The 25,460-nt window shown below is 35.1% G+C and overlaps 1 protein-coding gene across 6 annotated transcripts in view; it reads right to left on the minus strand.

Moving 5' to 3' along the window:
- Window positions 1-4,236: 4,236 nt before the first annotated feature.
- The window catches only part of NAALADL2 (N-acetylated alpha-linked acidic dipeptidase like 2), a 1,500,734-nt gene continuing 1,479,510 nt past the window's right edge, over window positions 4,237-25,460 (minus strand). For all 6 annotated transcript variants that reach the window (XM_065942422.1, XM_065942425.1, XM_065942424.1 and 3 more), the window contains one exon: window positions 4,237-11,539. In XM_065942422.1, coding sequence (XP_065798494.1) covers window positions 11,341-11,539 — 199 coding nt within the window. In that variant the 3' untranslated portion in view covers window positions 4,237-11,340. The remainder of the gene's footprint in view (window positions 11,540-25,460) is intronic.

Below are 25,460 nucleotides of genomic sequence, written 5' to 3' on the forward strand. Positions count from 1 at the left end.
TTGTGAAAATAATATCTTATCAAATTATCATACATATTAACAATTTAAGGAAGTTCTCTTTTCTTTGAATAATTTTCATGCTTTAAAATTCCCTTTGCTTTAAATACTTATGTCTACTGTAATGCATGACAGAAGAAATGTTGGCATTAAATAAGATGGTGGCAGTGGAGATGGAGAAGTATCAGTTTGGGGCTGTATTTTGCAACAAAGCCAATTCAACTGGCTGGCAGATCAGATGTAGGAAGTAAGGGAAATAAAAGGATCAAAGAAGATTTCTAGTTTTAGTAAGAGAATCCAGAGTATTTACTAACACAAGGAAGAATTTTGAAGAAGAGCAATTTGGGAAAAAACAAATATAGCAGTAGTGAAATTCTATCTGTAAGCACTTAGGATGTCAGAGAATTCCTTCCATTAATGCCTCTTCCTTTATAAGATTAGTACAGATGAAGGAGGAAAGAGCAAATGAATTGGTTTTAAAAAATTTTGTTCTTTAGAAAGACATATTAGGGTAGTGGTTTTAAGTGTGGGTTCCAGGATCAGACCACCTTATTAGAAATCTGTTACTTCAGAAATTTTATTTAGAAAACCAGTGAGAATTCCACAACAATCACACATGTATCCACCACCCAAACTGACTAGGGAGGATGTAAAGAAATGAGAAGAAAATCTGATATAACTCTCCTCCATTTTATTATACATGCTTCAGTTCCTTTTTCTGTTTAAAAAAAGAAAGAAAGAAAGCAATAAAACAAAACAGTTATAGTGTTCTCTGTACCCCTATCCTTACCACTGTTTCCCTCCTACCATGAATCAAATTATTTACTTTTCAGTCTGTATTTTTATACTTTGAATACACATGTTGCTGCTGCTGCTAAGTCGTGTCAGTTGTGTCCGACTCTGTGCAACCCCATAGACAGCAGCCCACCAGGCTCCCCTGTCCCTGGGATTCTCCAGGCAAGAACACTGGAGTGGGTTGCCGTTTCTGTCTCCAATGCAAGAAAGTGAAAAGTGAAAGTGAAGTCGCTCAGTCATGTCTGACTCAGCGACCCCATGGACTGTAGCCTACCAGGCTCCCCAGTCCATGGGATGTTCCAGGAAAGAGTACTGGAGTGGGGTGCCATTGCCTTCTCCGGAATACACATGTTAGTCATAGGTATATAATTTTGTACATTTAAATTTTACTTTATGGTTAGAATCATATGCACATTATTCTGCAGAATATACATATGCATAATACATATTATTTTTTCAAAATTTTTGTGTGTAGCATATGTATACCTGGCACAATGGTAAGCCCCTGAAAAATGTCTGCTGTCATATGGGAACGATGTTGGTGAGACAAGTGCTCAGGGCTGGTGCACTGGGAAGACCCAGAGGAATGGGTTGGGGAGGGAGGCGGGAGCGGGCATCAGGATGGGGAACACATGTAAATCCATGGCTGATTCATGTCAATGTATGGCAAAAACCACTACAATATAGTAAAGTAATTAGCCTCCAACTAATAAAAATAAATGAAAATAAATAAATAGATAAATAAAGAAGATTAAAGGAGGAAACAGACAGAACAGGCTCCATCTTGAAAGCAGGACTCCATCTTGAGCCGGACTGTGGACTTTGAGCTGTATGCCCAGTATCTATGGAAACGCCATACCAACTGGAAAACCAGACCCCTGGAAGAAAGAGCCCCAGGGCTTGTACCTAGACTCTCTATCGCCTAGAAGAATACCCTAAATATCTGTGTAACCGAATAGAATCATACATTCTATTATGCTTACTGGGGTATGACCACAGACCTATTGATAGCTGTCCACTGTTAACTACCTAGGCTTAAGGCATATAAATCACGGGTTAACTTTGTGTTTCTTTTCCTTTGTTCAGACTAGTTTCAGGGAATTTGGGCAGGTGGGTTTGGGCATGTACACTTAGGGTATATACGGTTTTCACAAAAACTGGTCAAGGTCCTTGGCTAAGATCTTGGGCCTGCCTTGGGCCTGCCGGTGTAATAAACCACATTCCACTATCTACATTGCCCTTCTGAGTGAGTTTGTTTCCCAGAACGCATGGCTACAAAAAGAACACTCTGCTTTAGCCTTAATGAGACTGAAGGAAGGCCCAGTGAGTAGGCTATGTAGACTAAACATTTGGTGCCTTTAAGCCATCTCTGCTCTGTCAATATCCTTGTGACAAATTACACAATTGGGAGTCCCTCTGAATCTTGTATTGCCAATAGTTAATCTGAAGTGTTATATTTTATTTGGCTGTGAAATCCTAGAAGAGTGATCCCCAACCTTTTTGTTACCATGAATTGGTCTCATGGAAGACAATTTTTCCACGGACTAGGGTTGGGGTTGAGGGATTGGTCAGATGGTAATGCAAGCTATGGGGAACTGCAGATGAAGATTCACTAGCTTGTCTGCTGCTCACCTCCTTATGTGCTGCCAGATTCCTGACCATGGACCAGTACAGGGGTTTGGGGACCCCTGTTCTAGAAAGTAAAACAGTGTTAATCATCTTTATACCTCCAGCCCTTAATGCAGTATCTTGCCTAGAATAGGCTCTCTGTCAATGTTTGCTGAATGAGTAAATGAGTGAAATCTGCTAATCATGCAATAGAGATCCCTTAGCAATAAAGAACTGGCATTTTCTAGTGTATATTTGAGGGAAAAAAAAACTCCTTAGCATTAGGGCTGACACAAATGCTGTTGCTTGATATTAGAGCTTGGCACAGATTTTAAAGCTAAACGGCTTAAAACGAGGTCTGCCTGTTTGAGAAAAGAATGGAAGGCAAAAACGAAAAAGATGATAAAATCTTACAGTGTGTTTCTGATCAAGGCTTATTTTTGTTTGGGTGTAATATACAATACAGATAAATACATAAAATAAATTGCACAATTGTATTCATCTCACACATCTAGTAAAGTAATGCTCAAAATATTCCAAGCCAGGATTCAACAATACACGAACTGTGAACTTCCAGATGTTCAATATGGATTTAGAAAAGGCAGAGGAACCAGAGATCAAAATGGCAACATTTGCTGGATCATTGAAAAAGCAAGAGAGCTCCAGAAAAACATCTACTTTTGCTTTACTGACTATGCCAAACCCTTTGACTGTGTAGATCACAGTAAACAGAGGAAAATTCTGAAGGAGATGGGAATACCAGACCACCAGACCTGACTCTTCAGAAATTTGTATGCAGGTCAGGAAGCAACAGTTAGAACTGGACATGGAACAACAGACTGGTTCCCAATAGGAAAAGGAGTATGTCAAGGCTGTATATTGTCACCCTGCTTATTTACCTTACATGCAGAGTACATCATGAGAAACGCTGGGCTGGAAGCATAAGCTGAAATCAAGATTGACGGGAGAAATATCAATAACCTCAGATATACAGATGGCACCACCCTTATGGTATAAAGTGAAGAGGAACTAAAAAACCTCTTGATGAAAGTGAAAGAGGAGAGTGAAAAAGTTGGCTTAAAGCTCAACATTCAGAAAACTTAGATCATGGCATCAGGTCCCATCACTTTATGGTAAATGGATTGGGAAACAGTGGCAGACTTTCTTTTTGAGGGCTCCAAAATCACTGCAGATGGTGACTTGCAGCCATGAAATTAAATGACACTTTCTCCTTGGAAGAAAAGTTACAACCAATCTAGACAGCATATTAAAAAGCAGAGACATCACTTTACCAACAAAGGCCTGTCTAGTCAAAGCTATGGTTTTTCTAGTAGTCATGTATGGATGTGAGAGTTGGACTATAAAGAAAGGTGAGTGCTGAAGAATTGATGCTTTTAAACTGTGGTGTTGGAGAAGACTCTTGAGAGTCCCTTGGACATCAAGGAGATCCAAGCAGTCCAACCTAAAGGAAATCAGTTCTGAATATTCATTGGAAGGACTGATGCTGAGCTGAAACTCCAATACTTTGGCCACCTGATGCAAAGAGCTGACTCATTTGAAAAGACCCTGATGCTGGGAAAGATTGAAGGTGGGAGGAGAAGGGGACGACAGAGGATGAGATGGTTGGAAGGCACCACCGACCCGATGAACATGAGTTTGAGTCAACTCTGGGGTTGGTGATGAACAGGGAGGCTGGACATGCTGTAGTCCATGGGATTGCACAGAGTCAGACACAACTGAGAGACTGAACTGATCTGAACTGAAAAATAATTCATTACTAATACAGGTTAACAACTAATTCATTTTGTATATTTATAACAAAACACAGTATAACAATGATTTTCACCTGTATTTAATATTTTTAAATGGGCATTTTAAATATTACTGTGTCATTGCACATACACATTACATTTATGAATCAGAAAATATTCCTTAATAGATGCCTTCATTTTGTAATATTCAACTATGTGCAAATATTTAAACAACTAAAACATAAAATATTCACCTGTATTCTTAATGGATATGATGTACCAATCCATTTTTTTGTCATTCCAAATCACAACATACTTTTCTAAGTAAACCATATATCAAGTCATGTGAATAGTACATAAAATGTTGTAAAATAAAATCACAATTGGGTTAAATATAAAAAGCACTAAATTCTTGGTGGACATCCACATATTATAGAAATTAGGCATTCAACCCTATATAGTAATTAAGAAACTAGAGACACATGCCTCTAAATCAATCATCCAAAATCAGTCACAACAAAGACACTAATAATTAATTTCTTTACAATGAAAACATTTCTAAATCACAGATGTAATCTACTTTGAATAATATTCAACACTGTAACAGTTCAGTGCAATTTAATAATTGGGGCATCCCTTGAGAGAGATTTATTTTTTAATCAAACAAATTTAAATGAAGAAATTGTGCTCCAATTTTACCGAAAGTTAATTTTTAAATCTTTATAAATATTCTGCTTATCACCATTCTTTTAAGGCTATATTTTTAATTTATTTTTATTATTTTTTATTATACAATTAAGAAATTTTACTCATTATAAAATTTCATATATCTAAATATTGCTATACTGATGACATGGCTGAAACTATTTCATGTTCCATATTAACATTCCAAACACATATGAAGCTATCATCAATGATGTGCTGATTTTTCTAGATGTCTATAAAAGCAAATTAGCCCCTTAAAGTGTCTTAGAAAGCTTTTTTTCTTTTCTGAATACAACTGCATTCATATTCTACAAGTAGCAAGTCTGAATATGTGTGAAATATTTGCCATTAAACCTTCCTATGTGAAATGTAAATACAAAATCACCTAATAGAGTCCTATCTCAGCTTCTAATTGGAATTATATGTAACATCCTTGGAATATAATTATGTGAGCTACACTTAACCATCTGGGCACTTTGTTTACTGCAGACAAATTGCAATGGTGTAGTAAAATATGTTGTTTCTTATTAAACGGGTATGACAAATTTGTCTTTATAGAGAAATAGCATTTTCTCTGACTCTCAGAATAAGGTGGTCACTTGCAGCAGCTTGATATAAAGGTAGACAAGTCAACATTAATAAAATACTATCACATACACTGAAAGCATGATTTAACAATGGCTAACAATTTCAGAAGATAAAACACTCCAAGGAGTGTCCACCTGTGTTATTATTATGTTGAATAAATAGTCTTTGAACAAATTAGAGAGCTAAACTTACTGAGCAGGCCAGATAATTAAATAATTACACATTTTGATTGAAAAAAAGATGTAGTTCATTAAAATAGAGACTCTAACTTCATTTCTGTAGCTAAGCTTCTGTTCCAATGCCAAGTTTGTACTTTAATTAGAACAAAAGACCAACATTAACTTCAATACAATGTAATAATTCATAATAATGATTGTATATTAATCTCTTGAGCTTGCTGGAATATAGCACATGACATATGGCATGGTACAGGCACCTGTGTGATCCTTTTGGGACTGAGGTGGTGCATATTAATTAGCCCCTGGAAAATAAAATCTGCTTTCTTCTGAGAAAAGCTACTTCAGTGCTTATTGGCTTAAGACATCAAAGGAATTTGAAAGAATATTGTTAGGTTCTGCCTACACATGTTAGAGCTTTGTCTAGATGTAGGCTCTGCATCTAGAATCAACTGCAATTAGCTGAGTTAATTCTTGACAGAGCTTGCTTAAGAAATTAGAGTAGTCATACATTTCTTTGGCCTTGATGATTGTATTTTGTCTAAAAAAAATCAAAATTGCCATTTTGGTTACACAAAACTGCATAACTTTTTAAAATTAATTTATTTATTTTACTTTAGAACATTGCATAACTATTTTAATTCAAATACAAAATAATCTAACCAGAATATATTAAAATTTGAAGTAGCTTTTTCTTGAATGCTACCTGAAAGTGCCTCAATTTAATCCTTTGCCTTGTAAATTCAGATACCACTTGAGTATGAGATTCTAAATGTCTTTAAGAATGTGCCACCTCACAATCAGCCAGCTCTGAAGATTCTTGATGGCCCCATGAATGCTCAAGGCACTTCAGTGCACATCTTTGCAGGATAATGGAATGGTATTATGGAAATAAAATTCTGGCTGATTAACAGATAAATGTACATTGAAAAGACTAGATACTAAAATGACTTTCTCATAGTTAAAAAAAAAAAAAAAAAAAAAAAGCCTGATCCCATTGCTAGAGTATATCTAAAAAGGGAAAACAGAACGGAGTGAGCATTGTGGTGACCAAAATAGGCTATGTTTAAAAATTTTCTTTTGCAACTCCTCTTTTAAATTTACCTCACTTGAAATTCTAAGCTGTATAAAATAAACCCACTTAACTGAAAAGTATTTACACTTGATGGGGTGCTTAAAACTCTTGGAAGTTTAAGTTCTCTCTAAAGCAATTCTAATGAGTCTTTTTTAAGCTAGCAATATAAACTCAAGCAAGAAATACAAATTTACTAGTGCACCTAGGCAGAATATTTCTTTGCTCAAATATCACGCCTATTTTTTCTCCTGTGTTGCATCCATGCTCCTATAATGGAACTGTTAGGTTGCTGATCTATCTTTTGGGATGTATAGACCCATTTGCCCTCCACTCAACACATGGATTGGCAGTTTAAAATATAATTCTATGGAAGGAACTTGTAGTTAAGACACATTTAAATGGTCCTTTAAACCAGATGACAATGCAATATCATGAGAAAGTTTAGTTTTTGGAGTAATTAATCACACATACCACAGAATGTCTCATGAGGACACTTTTGGCGAGGTCTACCAATTACGAAAATAGTTTTTCATTTCAGGCAAAGATGCTGACTGTAACAAAAGATGCTGATGGTAACAAATTTTATTTTCGTAACACCTATCTTTGCAATGGAGAAACCTTTTGTATGCTATACATTTAAAAAGTACATGTAATTTAAAATACATGTAATTTAAAAAGTCAATTAGTTATTCTGAGATTTAAGCATGATATAAAACTGAGGTTGTAAGTACCAGCACTTGGTCTTCCCCCGTCATCTCGTTGTCATGATATTCTACAATGGTAGACTTATTTTTGTGCTCTTATTTATCCTCTTATTTTTGTGCTCTTATTTACTTATCTTCTAACTTACCTACATATGTCCACCATTGTTGGGGTGGGCTACCATCATGAGGAATAATGTTGGTTTCTTCAGACTCCTTAGTTCAACCAGTGAAGTGACAGGTGACATAGTCTGATCAGTTGTGCAGTAATACATTAAAAATTTCAATAATGTCACTTTCTGTAACTGATTCTTAACTTTCTGTGACACCCAGCATGAAGAACACAGGTCTGGAACCCAGGGGGCCCAACAGAGACACATACATCAATCATCTTTATTAGCTATGGAACTTTGGGCAGTTACTCAACTAAATTTCCTCATCTTTTAAAATAAGTTGGCATGAGGAGTCAATTAGAAAAAAAAAGTACATTAAATTGAGAAATGTGCCTGACTTGTAGCAGGCACAGACTTAGATTCATCTGGGGCCTTTTTTGAGAAATACAATGGTTACTCTCTCTTTCTTTAAAATGCCATTACTAGCAAAGCTAGAAGTATCTCCTATTATTGTGACCCTTCCATTTTTTTAGTATGTTGCCACATGATGTTTTCTCAGGAGGACCCAGGATTATTGATGTAGATGAGAAATCATTAAGCATAAGGATCATTTGGGAAATCTTGCTAAAAATATAGATTCCTAGGCTCCCTTCCCCAAAAACCACATTTTGAGAAATACAGATTTAAACTGCCAATTTAATGTAGGCGAAAATGCTCTCTTATGAAAGTATTTTGCTTAATACCCTTCCTCCTGAGCACTGGTGTCATGTAGAGACCCTCTCTACCTCCCCACAAGCACACAGGCATGTGCCCTTTGCGTGAACTCCCTGGGACAGTTCTACTCATTAGGTGTATTGAGAGAATGAACTGGTCCCTAATTGAAAAAGCAGTGCTTCCAGCCCATCCAGCATCTGACATAATGACTATTTACCTAGAATATAATGGAAAAGACCATTTAGAACTCTGTTATATGAGAAAACAAACAAGCTTAAATTTTAGCAGCCCTTCTGCTACTAACTAAAACTGTGACTCTGCCCCAATTCCTTGGCCACTTTGTCTGCGGTTACTGTATCTGATGGGGGTTGCAGATGCTTTCCCTGACTGAAGGTAACAGTCTCAGGCTTGAGTCAGAGTGTCTTAGGCTTTTTTTTTTTGACCCTGGAATCTACTTTTTTACAAAGAGCGGTATTCCAGGTGTACCCTGCCTGAACCTAAATTGCAGTGGTCCACATCTGTCACCTTTTCTTGGGGGAATAATCATTTATGATTCATTATGGACTGGCACAATGCTATGTATGGAGGGTGGTGAGAAGTACCAGGCACCCAGATATTTCAGCAGCAATTTAACCTAACTACCAATTCATTGAAAATACTTATTAATAAGTTGCATAGGATTTTATTTACTTGGATCGTTAGGGGAAAATTTAAATGACTTAAATTTCAAGGAACCCTGAGGTAATCAGACTATAGCAGTAATGTTGCTAGTTAAGAGGTTCGTTTCAGTCAAAGATGAGCAGCATTTATAGGATTGATGGATAGCTGTTTCAATTATAATTCAGTTTCTTAACATAATCTCTTGAATAGGCTAATAAAAACATGTTCATCAATAATTAACTTCAGTTTCTGAGTATCAAATATCATATGATTTAGAAGTAATAAGTACAGAATATTGAGACTTTGATCTGTGCAGTGTGGGTTAGCTAAATACACAATCTTTCAACAAAAATGTGCAAACACAAATATTCATGTTCTCAACTCTATTGGAGTCTAAAGGAGTGAATTTACTTAGGATTTTGTTCTAAAATGATAAATTACCAAATCGATAATTATTTGTCTTTGTCTATTTTAACCCAGCTTCAAAGGAAGAATTAAAATGAACGCACTGAAACTTAATTCACCATTTCTGATCCTTTGGTACAGGGATTCTATTATTTGACCTGACCCAAATCTGTATGTGTATTCCTCTTGCTCCTTTCTCCTCTTTTTCTGTGGAAGCATAGAGGGTACTGACACCAAGGCATGTGGGAGTTTGGTTCTTTAGCCCCTCCCTGTAACCACTTCTCAACATGGCAAATACTTTCAGACAAACATGTGCATTGGCTAGAAATATATATTGTAAGGCTGTTTCCTTTCTTATGTAAAATATGTGCACACAAGCAATTCATTGAAACTGAGTTTCTGCTTGGATTATCTAGCTAATTGCTTCAATTATCTTCTTTGCCTTGAGCGCATAAACATTACTTATAGTAAGAACAGCTGACCCTTATAAATCAGTTAATCAATGCTGATAATTCTTTCCCTTTAACTTCAGTTTTCCTTTAAACTAAGATTAGGTGTATGTTCATTCATACACATAAAAGAGTTAGACCTATAGGCACTATTTGTGAAGTTGCTTTGGAGGTGTGTGATAGGGACATGTGTTTGAATGTTGTGTCAGAGAAAAATAATCCACATGAAATATTCTGAAGATATGCTTCCTAAGAGAAACTGCTTTATCCAATACCAAATCAATTTCTAAAGGTAAGCTCAGAGTTTAAACACTTAATGGAATTCTGTGGTTTGAGGAATAGTGGATACTAAGGCCATTCCGTGGCCTTAGTATGAAAAGCTTCATTTTCAACTAGAGAGGAACTGAAGCATAGGAAAGATACACTCTTAAAGTAATACAGTATTTTCTACCTAAAAGTAGAAGCATGAATATATTATGTGTTGTCATCTCAATCACAAGTAAGGATAGAGAAGGAAAAAAAAAGTTTTTTTCATAGAATTAAGGAGCTTTTTTGTTGATCAACAGAACTATTTCATTCATCAGAAGTCCTTTTTGCTAGTGGCAGAAATAGCAATTTGATACTTTTTAAGATATTTTGGGTTTTCAAAGAGAAACTTTGATACTTTCCTGTGGAAATTATATGGTATTCTGAGAAAACTGCCTTTCAGAAAGGAGTTTCAGAAAATATACATGAATGAGGAGCAAAGTGAGATGCTTTCATTTTAAAGTAGCTCTATTTCAGTGCTTCCAACAGAAACAACACAGGAAGAAATACATGTTTTCTCCCTCATAAGACATATATCACTCCTGAAATTTTTACAAAATCAACTGAGACAAATTAGGGGTTTCAAAGCTAGTCACCTTATAAGTGGTTAGGAAAAAAATTTACAATTAAATTGCTCTGTGCAGCTACCTTGCGATTTTCCCCTGGAATGTTTATGGCTCTTTTTTTTTTAATTAATACTTAAAAAAATACATTTTCATAACCAGTGTATTACTACATCTAGTTGTGTTATAAACAGGCACTTCATTTCATAAAATAGACACATTCAAAGTGGTTTTCGTCAACCAATCACTCAGTCAGAATACTTGTTCATATTGAATATTTGCTAGTGAAAGTTAATCTGAAACCATATCAACTGTCCATTTCTATTACAGAAGCTAGGTCATTAAAGCTCTAACACAGGTAATCATTTCTATTCCTACATGTTTTATCCATAGGAACAAAGACTGTCCAGAACGTCTTTGAAATTTTTTCCCCAAATATTTTATATATATATATATATAGAAAAATACAGCAGATTTCTTTTTAATAGATAAATCTTAAGTATTATTTTCAATAACTTGCTTTTACATAATCAGAAATCTAGATATAAGAAAAATATTAAATGTGCAAAATGCTCTTTTTACACGTACATCAAAAAATACAAAGGAAGAATAGCTTTATACTTATATAAAAAGCCATTGAGGGGAAAAAGTCTTCCATGTCAGAAAAATCTGGTGAGATTAGAGCTTTTTCTTGAGGAATTGTAAACAAACTTTTAAAAATGCTGAGAGTTTTCTCAGTTTTTTTCAACTAAGACACTCTCGAACACATCAAGTCCCGCTTTGAAGTAAACCTGAGCTGCATTAATGCTATTCAACACCTCTGACAGGGCTTCTTGAAGGGTCTCATTTGATGCAAGTGACTTGCAGCGCTCCCAAGCCTCCAGGAGTATTGAAAACTGGCTTGTCTTCCCATCAAGGTGGTATAGGATATGTCTGAAAAAAAAATATAAAATAAAAAACACAGAATGAATAAATGTTTTAGGCACCATGCTATTTTTGTATCAAACATTGTAAAAAATATTTTCAAGAAACAGTGATGCTTTAAATAAATGAAATAATTATGAGAATACAATATTATCATTTTGAGGCCACTATTGAATGAATGGATTTAGACATTGATCATCAAAAGTTCCCTCTAGTGATGAGAGATATAGAACTAGACAGTATGTACCTCCTGATGGAAGTACACAATATTATCAATGAAATAAAGTATTTCAGCTAAAAAAGAAAAACAAAAAAGTCCACTGAATCTGATGAAGCTTCTAAGTCTAATTGCTCATAAACACAAGGGACAGAAAATATAAAAATAATACTGCAGTGTGTCATCAGCAAAATATTGTGAGAAATTCTATAGGACAAATGGCCTAGTTTATTCAATGACCAAATTATAACAAGAAATGGGTGACAGAGGAACTGCTAGACCAGGGTTTCTCAGCCTTTCACTATTGACATTTGTTGGGGGTGTGGGCTGAGGTAGATAGTTCTTTATTGTGGCAGCAGTCCTGTGCATTGAAGGATATTTAGCACTATCCCTGACCTCTACCCACTGGGTACCAGTAACACCCCTCCTGTGGTTGTCCCAGTTAGGTTGAACTACTATACCAGAATACCGTCAACTGGGTGGCTTAAACAATAAGCATTTATTTTTCACAGTTCTGAAAGCTAATCCCAAGATCAGCGTGCCAGTGTAAACAGATTGTCGGTGAGGGGCCTCTTCCTAGTTATATTCTTCCATGGCCTATTGCATGCAGACAGAGGGATCCCATGTCTTCTCTTCTTTTTGTAAGGGCTTTAATCCCATCATGAGGGCCCCACCTGTATAACCGAACCTAAGCTGAATTAGGTTCTCCAAAATATAGCCTCATTGAGGTTAAGATTTTAATGCATGTCTTTATATTGGGAAGACACAAACACTCAGTTCATAGTTGTTGTACAAACCAAAAATGTCTCCAGACTGCCAAAATTGTCCCTTACAAGGCAAACTTGCCCCCAGTTGAAAGCTGCTGCTTTAGATTACAAGAAACATCAACCAGTGTAAATCTGTAAAGTACAGATTTTCTAGGTCTTTATTCAAACAATTTTAAAAATGAGAAGTAGTATAAAATTGAATACTAATTAAGGATTTGTTAATACTAACAAACAATATTTTAGGTATGATAATGGTATTATCAGTATATTTTCAAAGTGTTCTTAGCTTCTAGAAATACATACAGTAATATTTGTGAATGAGAAGTTACTACAGTTAAAATTTGCTTCTAAATATTTGGAAGGAAAAAAGGAGAGTGGAACTATGGACATCACAGGTAGAATAAGATTGACCATTAGTTAATAACTGTTGAAATGGGTAATGTATTCATTTTCCTGTTCTCTTTCTTTGTATGTGTTTGACATTTAGAATATCTTCTCATAAGTGTAGAGTATGTGATATGATGGTGCTTTGAAATTTATCCTAATAGCTAAGAAAGAGGTATTTGGCCTTGGGCAAGTCTAAGGAGATTCCTTTTATTAGTTGATAAGTAGAAAGAGATGCATTCTGGTAGAAAGGAATGGATTATTGCATCATTTGACTTATTTCCAAAAAAACTATCTGAGCTAGCTGAAATTCCATGCTCTAAAAGAGGCAAATATCTAAATAATTAAAATAAGGTCATTAATTGTCATGCTAGACGTGTAAAGTCTAGTGATAATAGATGAAGAATTGCCACTGGCAAAGTTTATCATGGAGAATACTTCATCTTGAAGGATGATGGGAACTATCAGCTATAAGGGCAAAAGAAAGGAAATAAGCTAGAAAGTGGATATAACACCCTATGCAGGAGGAATTAGCATATGCAGAGGTATGGATTTATAAGACAGCTTACTAATTTTAATGGATCAGTGCCAGTGCTTCTGTCTGATCAGAGCACAAGGCCAGAGTGGGCAGCTATAGAAGAGCTTGGAGAGCAATCCATTGACCACATCATACCAGGCCTTCCATACCAAGCTAAGGAGGTTATACTTTTTCTTATGGGCAGTAGGAAACTAATGAAAGTTTTTAAGAAAGAAAGAAAGATTATTTGACTTTATTTTGGTATAGTTACTTTGGTTATAATAGAAAACCTAGAGAACCACTTATTCTAGTTGAGAAGTGAACAAAGATGTCAGTGACACTAGTGGTAAAGAATCCACCTGCCAATGAAGGAGACATAAGAGACACAGGTTCGATCCCTGGGTCAGAAAGATCCCCTGGAGAGGAAATGGCCATCCACTCCAGTATTCTTGCCTGAGAAATTCCACGGTTAGAGAAGCCTAGTGGACTACAGTCCATGGGGTCGCAAAGAGTCAGACATGATTGATCAAATGGAGCAAGGATGCATGTTAAGTTTGAGACGATGGGGCAAGGGCTGCAGCATAAGATTTAGTTAATTTATAATTATCCCTAGTACTGACCTAGTGGGGAAGGGATAGGCTACTCACTCCAGTATTCTTGGTTGTTCCTGGTGGCTCAGCAGGTAAAGAATCCTCCTGCAATGTAGGAGACCTGGGTTCAATCCCTAGGTTGGGAAGATCCACTGGAGAAGGGAAAGGCTACCCATTCCAGTATTCTGGCCTGGAGAATTCCATGGACTGTATAGTCCATGGGGTCGCAAAGAGTTGGAAATGACTGAGTGACTTTCACTCACTAGCACTGATCTCAGTTTTAGATAGAATTCTGGATAATTTTTTCCTAGCTGATCAAGACTTGACTTCTTGAGCCTCTCCTGAACTTCATAAGCTCAATAATGAAGCCTATAATGTTAGTGCAAATTACATCAATTAGGTTATTTTGCATTCTCCTGTACTCTGGTGGTGAATGGACATTGAAATCTGCTTACTCACTCATGACAGAACCCTGCAAGTTATCTCTTTTCCTTAAGTATCCAACTGGTCTCTGAAGATATTCACTCTTCCATTTTTTCATGTCTTTTTGTCTCTGTTATTGGGCCCTGATCCCAGTATTTTCAAGGATAAATTATGATATCAATGCTTTACATGTTTGAGTTGAGAAATATGTTACTTTATCAAGTCTACATATGTTACTTTTTCAAGACCAACCTAGAGAGCATATCAAAAAACAGAGACATTACTTTGCCAGCAAAGGTCTGTCTAGTCAAAGTTATGGTTTTTCCATAGTCATGTATGAATGTGAGAGTTGAATTATAAAGAAAGCTGAGCACTGAAAAATTGATGCTTTTGAACTGTGGTGTTGGAGAAGACTCTTGAGAGTCCCTTGGACTTCAAGGAGATACAACCAATCCATCCTAATGGAAATCAATCCTGAATATTCATTGGAAGGACTGATGCTGAAGCTGAAACTCCATTGCTTTGGCCACCTGATGTGAACAGTTGACTCTTTAACTCTTCTGTTTCACCCTCATCCAGAGGCTCTTTAGTTCCTCTTCACTTTCTGCCATTAGAGTGGTATCATCTACATTTCAGAGGTATGCAGATGATACCATTTTGTATTAAGGAAATTTGTAGTCATAAAACTTTGTATTAAGGAACATATATTCTCTCTAGATATGGGAGGGAAAAAAAACATCTTCCAAATGGAGAGGCAAGTTGGTCACGAGCAATGCTTTAGCTGTGAGAAAGGAAATGGCAACCCACTTCAGTATTCTTGCCTGGAAAACTCTGTGGACAGAGGAGCCTTGGTAGGCTATAGTCCATGGGTTCGTAAAGTTGGACATGACTGAGCAACTTCACATATGCTGAGAAAAATGTGGATTCAGTTTACAAGGAGAATATTCCTTGAAATAGAGATTTCCATCTTGCTATTTCTGCAACCTTCATAAAATTAAAGAACTTTTCAGAAGAAGCCACTGTGCTGTGTTAAAATAATCACGTAAGAATATGTATATACATAGACATATATATACATGTGTTTTATGTGTAGAAAAGCTTTTACTATATAAAACTGACAAAATAATGAAAATTAGCAAAACACCTAATGGAAATTTCCCTAAACATTCGTTTTGTATTATTAAATTGGTGGGGGGGTGTGGCTAAAAAATCCCGTTAATACAGAGGAACCTTGATACAACCATGGAATTTTCCCAGAAGAATGAAACTGCTTCAGATAGTCATATGTATTCTCCTACATGACAGAGGCTATACACAAGTCACAATTTTCATGTTAACATAATCCTTAATTTCCATAAAAAAAGGAGTGGGTTTTAGTGTCAGGATAACTATCAAACATTTTTAAAATCACAGTAAACCATTTAGATAAATTGATATATAAAAATTGGTTTAGTATTTTGACAATAAAAGTAGTTTAAAATATATTTTAATTAATCATTTAAAAAAGTATTCATTGTAGACAACTTATACTGCTTTACTACTAAGGGTTACTAAGTTAGTGTAAGAAAAATATTTTATCATCTCATTAATATTCATAGTTTTGAATTCTCTTCCTCTATTAGTTTCATGTTTAATTACAAATCATTAATGGCAAATATATTTCTGGAATTTAAGAGTGCAAAAATATTTTCAAAATCTGTACCAAATACTTCCATTCCTTGAGGGTATGCTATTCAGCATGCTGACAAAGATATTGTAATCATTGTTATTCAGAGCTGCCCTTTAAATGAGTTGTACCATTGCAATTAATACATTATAGGAAATACGTTTAATGATTTGGGTGCTGTTATAGTGACTATTCCACATATTCAAAGCCCACTAGCATGAAATATATTCCTAAATACACATTCTATGGTTATTAAATGTTAAATGTTATTAATATTCAGTTTAATGATAAGATATTAATAAAACATGCTCATAAAGGTTATAGGATTAATCCCTCAATGACAGTTCATTTAAGCACGAGCACAATCTCTAATATATTTACATAAAACTTCAGCCATGACTAGTATAAAATATTGAGAAGAGAGATAATGTGGAAGAATAAAAATTCACAGTAGAAAAAATGTTTAGGTCTAAGTACAACACATACAATCACTGTGGTTTTTTAAAAAACTGGAAAGCAATACATATAATCCTTAAAGACCAATGCAATGGAATCTGCAATGTGCCAACATTTGCTTTTTTCTAACTTGTAAGCAGCTCAGTAATACTCTTGTAATGACTGTAAACAAGCCATGTGCATAGAAATGGGTCCTTTTTGGTTTGTGAAAATTCTACAGGGAGCTAAACACACTTTCCATATGCTACATGATTCAAGTAGTAGGCTGTGGCAAGCTATTATGTAAGATAAACACTCATATCCATTTCGAGCCAAACTGGATACAAATCAGCTTAAAACTACAGATACTTAGATTCTGGTTGAAGATAAGTGACTAGTATTCTTTCATCATAGTTTAAGAGAGAAACTTCATGTGGGGTAGTGGCTGATTTAAGTCAATTGCTCTTTATTATAGTAGAATTTATTTATTTTTTACTTTGATAGATTGTTTTACCTTAAATTGAGGAAAACAAAAATACCTTCTTTAAGCTGTCATGAGAAGGATAATTTCACCTATTGATTTTTCAGAAGCAGCTTATCTTCTTACTAGTTCTCTTTTGCATACTAAAAATAATTTAGCTTTCTGCTAACAGAAAATAAAGTTCAGTATTTGTAGATCTTTCCCCAAAATGTATCATCACATTATTTTTGTTGTATTATTTGAATGGAAGACCAAAAAAAAAAAAAAAGAAACCACACACACACAAAACCCAGCCACATATGTGTCTATATACTTCTTAGTTCTGAGACATTTCTTACATATTCATTCATTGGTTAAGTACCCTTGGGGAGCAAAACTGCTACTATATCATGTTTTTAGTATGCAAGTTATTCTTACCTTTGAAAATATTTCAATTAGATCAGTGTTTGTTATGGAAGCTTCTAAGCCAAAAGGTCTTTTTTTTTCCCCATTTATTTTTATTAGTTGGAGGCTAATTACTTGTGGTTTTTGTCATACATTGACATGAATCAGCCATGGATTTACAAGTATTCCTCATCCCGATCCCCCCTTCCACCTCCCTCTCCACCTGATCCCTCTGGGTCTTCCCAGTGCACCAGGCCCAAGCACTTGTCTCATCCATCCAACCTGGGCTGGTGATCTGTTTTACCCTAGATAATATACATGTTTCGATGCTGTTCTCTTGAAACATCCCACCCTCGCCTTCTCCCACAGAGTCCAAAAGTCTGTTCTGTACTTCTGTGTCTCTTATATTCTTATGTTATATGACCAAAATTGAACCTCAGTTAAATGGAGTTAAAAAATGTCAACAGTATGCATCAGAATATTCAAATATGTTTCTCCTTCTCATGTATAGAATCAAATTTTCAGATTAGGAAAGACTTGGAATTAACCAACAGCCAGTCAAAAGGCACATGTCTTGTAGGAAAATAGAGTGGAAAGAAAGTGAGCAAATACCCTTGAAGAGTTTCAATGTCAAGAGTCTGTTCTTTACAACCACAAGGAATTACATGCCTTATTGAACCATTCCTGCTCTTAAACCTGCTTTAGTTCAATTCAGAAGTTTCCCGGCAGAAAGAATGGACTGTGTTATTAATTCAATAAATCACCATCCTATTTGCATACACATAACATGCATTTCAGTATGGCATGTAGAGACATCAGACCTAATTAAAATATTACTTAATTGAAATCATTTTAGTAGTTATCATGTTTAAAATAACATTAATTCCACCCTCATGCCTATCTTCTCTCATCTGTAACAATTTGGATCTTATAAATGTAATTCATACAGTCATCCTGACCCACACACAACACAAAGAGACTACTAAAAGGGAAGTGTAATACATTATTGATGACACTAATGAAATTACAACACACATCACTCATTTTAATGGGTCTGTTTCAATGACATATCACGGTGACCAGGAAAGCGCAGTGCCAAACTCAGAAACCTAATTAATAACTCCCAGCAGCATCAGTGAAGGAGACGAAGCATCTTTACTCAACTGACAAATCTTTTCCACTCAGCTAAAGCAATGGAAAACTGAAGAAAATGAATTTTGAAACAAAGGCATCTAAAGTCTTCATGAGTCATTTCCTTGCGTGTGAATTAGCAAATTAATGATGGAAATGATGACTCTCTTTCAAATGTTCCTTTTATATTCATAAATTCACAAAGGATGCCACCCATTCTAAATGTGAATTAATATTCATTAAACCCCATGTCAAGAAAGTCCTAAATGAAATCACACTAAATAATAAGTCATGTCTTTTAAAATTGACTGGGTATGCATGTGGAATGCAGAAAGAAAAGGTCAGTTCGGTACCTCACAATTGTTGCTCACTTTTTTTAGTGATTATACAAGTTCTACTCCATAATTAACAGTGGATTACTGTATTTATATCAACATTAGAAAATATTACGTGACTTGGATACTGTATCTATGAGAAGTCACAGAATACCTGGCTATACTATTTATAGTACAATTGTCCATTCAGCTAAATTTCAATATGGTCTATACTAGCAAAAGCATCAGTGAGAATTAAGACCATTGTTGATACTGTCGAGCCGTAAATTCACTTTGCAGAGAAACTGAGGCAGAAACAGATGTGTGGTAGATTGTTTGTTTGCAAAAATGGCTACAGTTATTCTCCCTGTATGCAGGCCGCTTCAAAAAGTGACTGCAGTTCTTTCCAACAAGAGGTGGGGGTCTACAATCAGGAAATGGGCCAAAGAACTAAACAGACATTTCTCCAAAGCAGATATACAGATATATAGATGGCTAACAAACACATGAAAAAATGCTCAACATCACTCATTATCAGAGAAATGCAAATCAAAACCACAATGAGGTACCATTTCACGCTGGTCAGAATGGCTGCTATCCAAAAGTCTACAAGCAATAAATGCTGGAGAGGGTGTGGAGAAAAGGGAACCCTCTTACACTGTTGATAGAATGCAAACTAGTATAGCTACTATGGAGAACAGTGTGGAGATTCCTTAAAAAACTGGAAATAGAACTTCCATATGACCCAGCAATCCCACTGCTGGGCATACACACCAAGGAAACCAGATCTGAAAGAGACACATGTACCCCAATGTTCATCACAGTGCTGTTTACAACAGCTAGGACATGGAAGCAACCTGGAGGTCCATCAGCAGACAAACAGATAACAAAGCAGTGATACATATACACAATGGAATATTACTCAGCTATTAAAAAGAATACATTTGAATCAGTTCTAATGAGGGGGATGAAACTGGAACCTATTATACAGAGTGAAGTAAGTCAGAAAGAAAAACATGAATATAGTATATTAATGCATATATATGGAATTTAGAAAGATAGTAACAATGACCCTACATGTGAGACAGCAAATAGACACAGACGTAAAGAACAGACTTTTGGACTCTGTGGGAGAAGGCAAGGTTGGGATGATTTGAGAGAATAGCATTGAAACATGTATATTACCACATGTGAAATAGATCGCCAGTCCAGGTTTGATACATGAGACAGGGCATTCAGGGCCAGTGCACTGGGATGACCCTGAGGGATGGTGTGGGAAAGGAGGCAGGAAGGGGGTCCAGGATGGAGAACACATGTACACCCATGGCTGATTCATGTCAATGTATGGCAAAAACCACTACAATATTGTAAAGTAATTAGCCTCCAATAAAATGTATCCTAAATAATCTTATTGATTATATAGCTATTAAAAATAGACCATATATTCCTTAATAACTATAGATACAATTTTATTTGACTGAAAGGATTTAGAGAATTCATTCAGTTGACATTTGAAATAGACTGTATTAAGGTAAAAAATGCATTATTTCTCTTGATTAGAAAGTACATTATTCAGCATGATTTGAAAACTTAAAAATCAATAGAACATTAAAATGTTCACTAAATTTTAGCTAGAAGAAAAAAATAAGGACCAAGTAGAATAACTGATCTACTGAAGCTCTGAATGTTGATCACAGAGGTTGAAGGTATTTAATGAAGGAATGTACTAATGTAAAATTAGTCATAAACACTTGAAAGATGACCTTTCACATTTTATAGAATTATTATATGTGTTATTAAACATTCACTTTGAAAGTGTAACAAAAAATAATATTTTAAAGGAACTCTGTTCCTTAGCTGTGTAAATTTGCTCACAATTTATTTTTGTATTACTATCTATGTTATTGCTAGTCTAAGGAAACAGGAATGCTGTGTTTCTACCAGTAAACAAATGGATCCCAAAACAATTTGCTATTAAAATATTTAAAAAATAAAATGATCTGATTTTGAAATACTATTAAATTTTTCAAAATCCAAGTACCAGATAGGTAAATTTCTATTGTTTATGTTGAAATTGACCATTAAAAAAATTAGATTGTGAGTAAATAGTAGAAATATCAGCTCTTTGCTTTGGGAATTCAAAAACAATATGCATTCACCTGTGCTGTCAGCCATGGGTGTCAGAGGGTTGAAGAGGGTCCCCAGGTACCTAACTCAAAGAAGGTGTACATTTGGTTATATCAAAGTTATTTATATCTAATTTGAGAAAAAAACATACATTTGTTGATAGTGGGTACATACATAAATATACTACTACATGTACATGTAATGGTTTACAGAAAAACATTGAGAATGAGGCAGTAACCAAGGGAAACTGAGTATCATAGAGTACCATCAAGATTCTGCTATAACAGCATATTTAGGACATTGACATTTCAGATACTCCCACTGCGACCACTTCCCTAAGAATACTTCACCACCACTGCAACTTTGCTGCCTCTTTTTTTTTTTTTTTTTTTTTTTTTTATTAGTTGGAGGCCAATTACTTCACAACATTTCAGTGGGTTTTGTCATACATTAACACGAATCAGCCATAGAGTTATACGTATTCCCCATCCCGATCACCCCTCCCATCTCCCTCTCCACCCGACTCCTCTGGGTCCTCCCAGTGCACCAGGCCCGAGCACTCGTCTCATGCATCTCACCCGGGCTAGTGATCTGTTTCACCATAGATAATATACATGCTGTTCTTTTGAAACATCCCACCCTCACCTTCTCCCACAGAGTTCAAAAGTCTGTTCTGTACTTCTGTGTCTCTTTTTCTGTTTTGCATATTGGGTTATCATTACCATCTTTCTAAATCCCATATATATGTGTTAGTATGCTGTAATGTTCTTTATCTTTCTGGCTTACTTCACTCTGTATAATGGGCTCCAGTTTCATCCATCTCATTAGAACTTTGCTGCCTCTTAACATTTGCTCTGCCATTGCCAGATTCTTGATCCACAAGTAGCATGAATAATCTTGAACTGCTCCTACATCTTTGCTTCACTTCTTTCAGATATGAAGTCCTGGGAGAGCTCATCCAACTGGCTGAACTTAGGTCATGTGCCTTTAATCTAGGAAGAAAATACCTAGATTCAGTCACCTGTGGAGGAGCTAAGCCCTACTTTCCACCAAGCTCATTATAAGGAATTTCCCACTTATAGGAAAGAAAGACTTTTTTTTTTTTTTTTTAATTTAAAAAATTTGAAACCAGAACTCAATATCTACTATGTTAGTGATGGGAAGGGAGAATGTATTTCCACAGGGTTCTCTTGAAATGACGCTGCAAATTGCTCTTCTGCTATATTGCAGTTTTCCCCTTCACGTTAAATGTTTGCAAGTACTCCTGTAGTATGGCAGCAGTGTTTATCAAATTGAATATGTAGAAGAATAAGCTGAGGCATTTTTAAAACTGCTCAAGGGATTCAGATGCAATGAGTCTGGGATACCTCATCGGAGTACACATTTTCTTCCTGTGCTCCCTTACTTAAACCTGCTGGGTGACACCCATGCATACTCAGCAATTCCCTCCAGTGAGTTTTATATTTACCAAGAGGTCTTGGTTTGGCCTCAAACTAGCTTCTTCCAGTGACATGTTACTATCTACAGAATTACATGATTTATTTAACATTATAATAAATAATGACATATTGAGTGTGAAAGAATCATTCCTGTGAAACTGAACCTGAATGTGTTGGAAAGATTCACAAAGATTAAGTGACACAATGGGAGTGTTGCTGAATTATATGTAAAGAGATAACTGAACATATCATTAGCAGGGGAGCAGGGAACTATAGTGACAATGGAGAAAAAATCTGCATTTAGATTGTTTTGCAAATGCAAAAATGAGAAAGCTGAAATTGGAAATCTCAGATGATGTATCGTTAGTGTGTGTGGCTTAAACAGGAAAGTAAATCTAGAATTCCAATTCGCATAACAGAACTCAAAGAAAAATCCTTGGTCCTATTCAAAAGATCAGTGATGAATTTTTTGAGTTAAAAATAAACTGCTTTTTCTATCACTTGACCATTTACTGGTTCTGACTGTGTCAGATGAAGAAATGTTTGCCCTTTGGGAATTAGTCAGAACTTTACTGTTAAGAACTAGAAAGACATAGGTATCATCTTGAGTTTCAACCATTATGGACCGGTCATTGTGACTTAAAGTATGAGATTGACAATGGATTGGACTATTTTAGGATCCAAAATAAAAGGTTTTTCATGATTTAGAGTCCTATGTGTAGACCTCACTTAAGATGTTTTAGCCCATTCTCTTAGTAATAATTTATAAGTTTCTTGAATTAATCAGTGGATGTATAAGCCAAACTGTCAAAATCAAATGAGAAAGTCCTAATTATTTGGCTTTGCTAATTAGAGTATAATCAACCCAAGTAATCCCTTCTAAATTGTATATTCTAAATTCTCTAGTTTTCCTCTTTATGGATCAACGTTTTTTTTAAAAATTAAGTTTTCCTTTCACTTGCTGCTCTAGACTGTGTGATCTCTGAGCAATGACCCAATATATAAATAATCCATCAAATTATACTAAAAAATTAGAATTTATGGGCATTTTTCATAAATAACTCTGTTGCTGGATATTTAGTTCTTTTGCAAGATATATTAGTAAGTGTAAATGTCTGAAATAAAAATTACTTTTTAAAGTAATTGACTTTATTCAGTGAATAATGTTAATCTGTAGTTACCTTTCTTGAAGACTGATATTTAGTATATGCAAAAAATAGTACATTCAGTTTTTAACTGAACCTTTTAGGGAGCTATGGCCCTAAATATAGAAGAAAAGTAATTGGTTATTTGCACTGCAGATCTGGATATAAGTCATCTTGAAATTTTGTTCTATCCTTAATGAATGTTCTGGCAGACATATTAATCCAATATTCTAAAAAACAACATCACTAAGTGAATCCTGAGCCATATAAAAGCAAGACATTTAGTAGTAGGTATGTCTAAATTGTGTAAATGTCAGATAGTCTGTAAGGTGATTGTTTAATTTCATAAAGTACATTAAGATGATTACATCACATGATTTTAAAGAGTTTTGATATCTTTAATACCTAGATAAGGCAGATTAAAAACAATCTACATTTGGATGGAAAATAGAAGAATATAGCAATTGCTATACTAATCTCATCATACCTCAGAAAATCTAAGAATTTTTAAGTATAAGTTGATAGAAATTAAGGAACAATAATTACCTTGAGAGTTCAATTTATGAAATACTTATCAATCACCGAGAACTATATAGAATACAAAGGAATTACAAGAGTGGTCTCAGTTCCAAAGAGATTTTGAATTTTGAGTTAAGTGGGAAGAGGAGAGTTTCAGAGCTATTGTCTTTTGCATATGAGGCTAACATAGTAAAATAAAACAAACCCAGATATTCAAAAAGTCTACCAATTTTCTTGCCCACAAAGACCTCAAAATGAAAAAATTTTAATAACTATATTTTATATTCCCCTGGTGGCTCAGACAGTAGAGTCTGCCTGCAATGCAGGAGACCTGGGTTCAATCCCTGGGTTGGGAAGATCCCCTGAAGATGGGCATGACAACCCACACCAGGATTCGTGCCTGGAGAATCCCATGGACAGAGGAGACTGGCGGGCTGCAAAGAATCAGACAAGATGAAGTGACTTAGCACACAGACCCACCCCATACAGCCAGTAAACTTTGCTTTTCCTCTTCAATGGAATTTAAAAATTATTCACTTTCTAATGAAGATAAGTGCTAGTGAGAACAATTATTATTGGTAGTATTGAGCAGCTGTTGATAAATGAAGATTTTGAGGATTAAACTACACTAGTTTTGCCCTCCTGTGTTTTTATTAATGCATGAAGTATCAACTCAGAGAAAATCTTACATCTGATGATAATGTGGAAACATTTCTTTTTATTCTTGCTCTTTAAGTATTTATCGCTTATCTATACATTTTATATATGTGTGCATGTGAATACATATGTGTGTATTCATAAATGTATGTGTGTAGATAGATATGTAATTTGTGCCACACTGGATGATGAAGAAAAAAAGTCTAAATTTTATATCTACCTCTTATATCATATAACTGAATAGTAAGCTGGTTGTTATACTATAAAATATTACATTTATTAGTAATATAAATCAGTAAGGATAAAAGACAATGAAAACTAAACAAATGTATTGTGTTCTAAGAGATAAAGGTCTAATTATGTTGTTTTATGGGCACTGGGTAATTATGTGAAGATAATTCCCGTGTTACTTACAGGCTGTGGAAGATTTCCATAACAGCCTGTCTTGGTATCTGTTCTTAAATCACACTCTTTTCTCCAATTAAAGGGTCATCTCCAAATCTTAACCCTTATTATATTTGTTTTATTAAAATAGGATTTTATTTACAGAAATTCTGATGACATTAGTAATCATCCTACTTGCATAGTGTGAGGTTAACTTGGATATCTAAGTTTATATGCTACTGTTTCTTTGCCCTACTGCGTGAGGAAGAGCAATTTAAAGAAGCTAAATGTTTGAAAAGAAAACATGAATCACATTTAAGAAGAACTTATAGGAACTTTCCTGGTGGTCT

The sequence above is a fragment of the Muntiacus reevesi genome, chromosome 8, assembly GCF_963930625.1.
Source record: "Muntiacus reevesi chromosome 8, mMunRee1.1, whole genome shotgun sequence".
Taxonomy (NCBI): domain Eukaryota; kingdom Metazoa; phylum Chordata; class Mammalia; order Artiodactyla; family Cervidae; genus Muntiacus; species Muntiacus reevesi.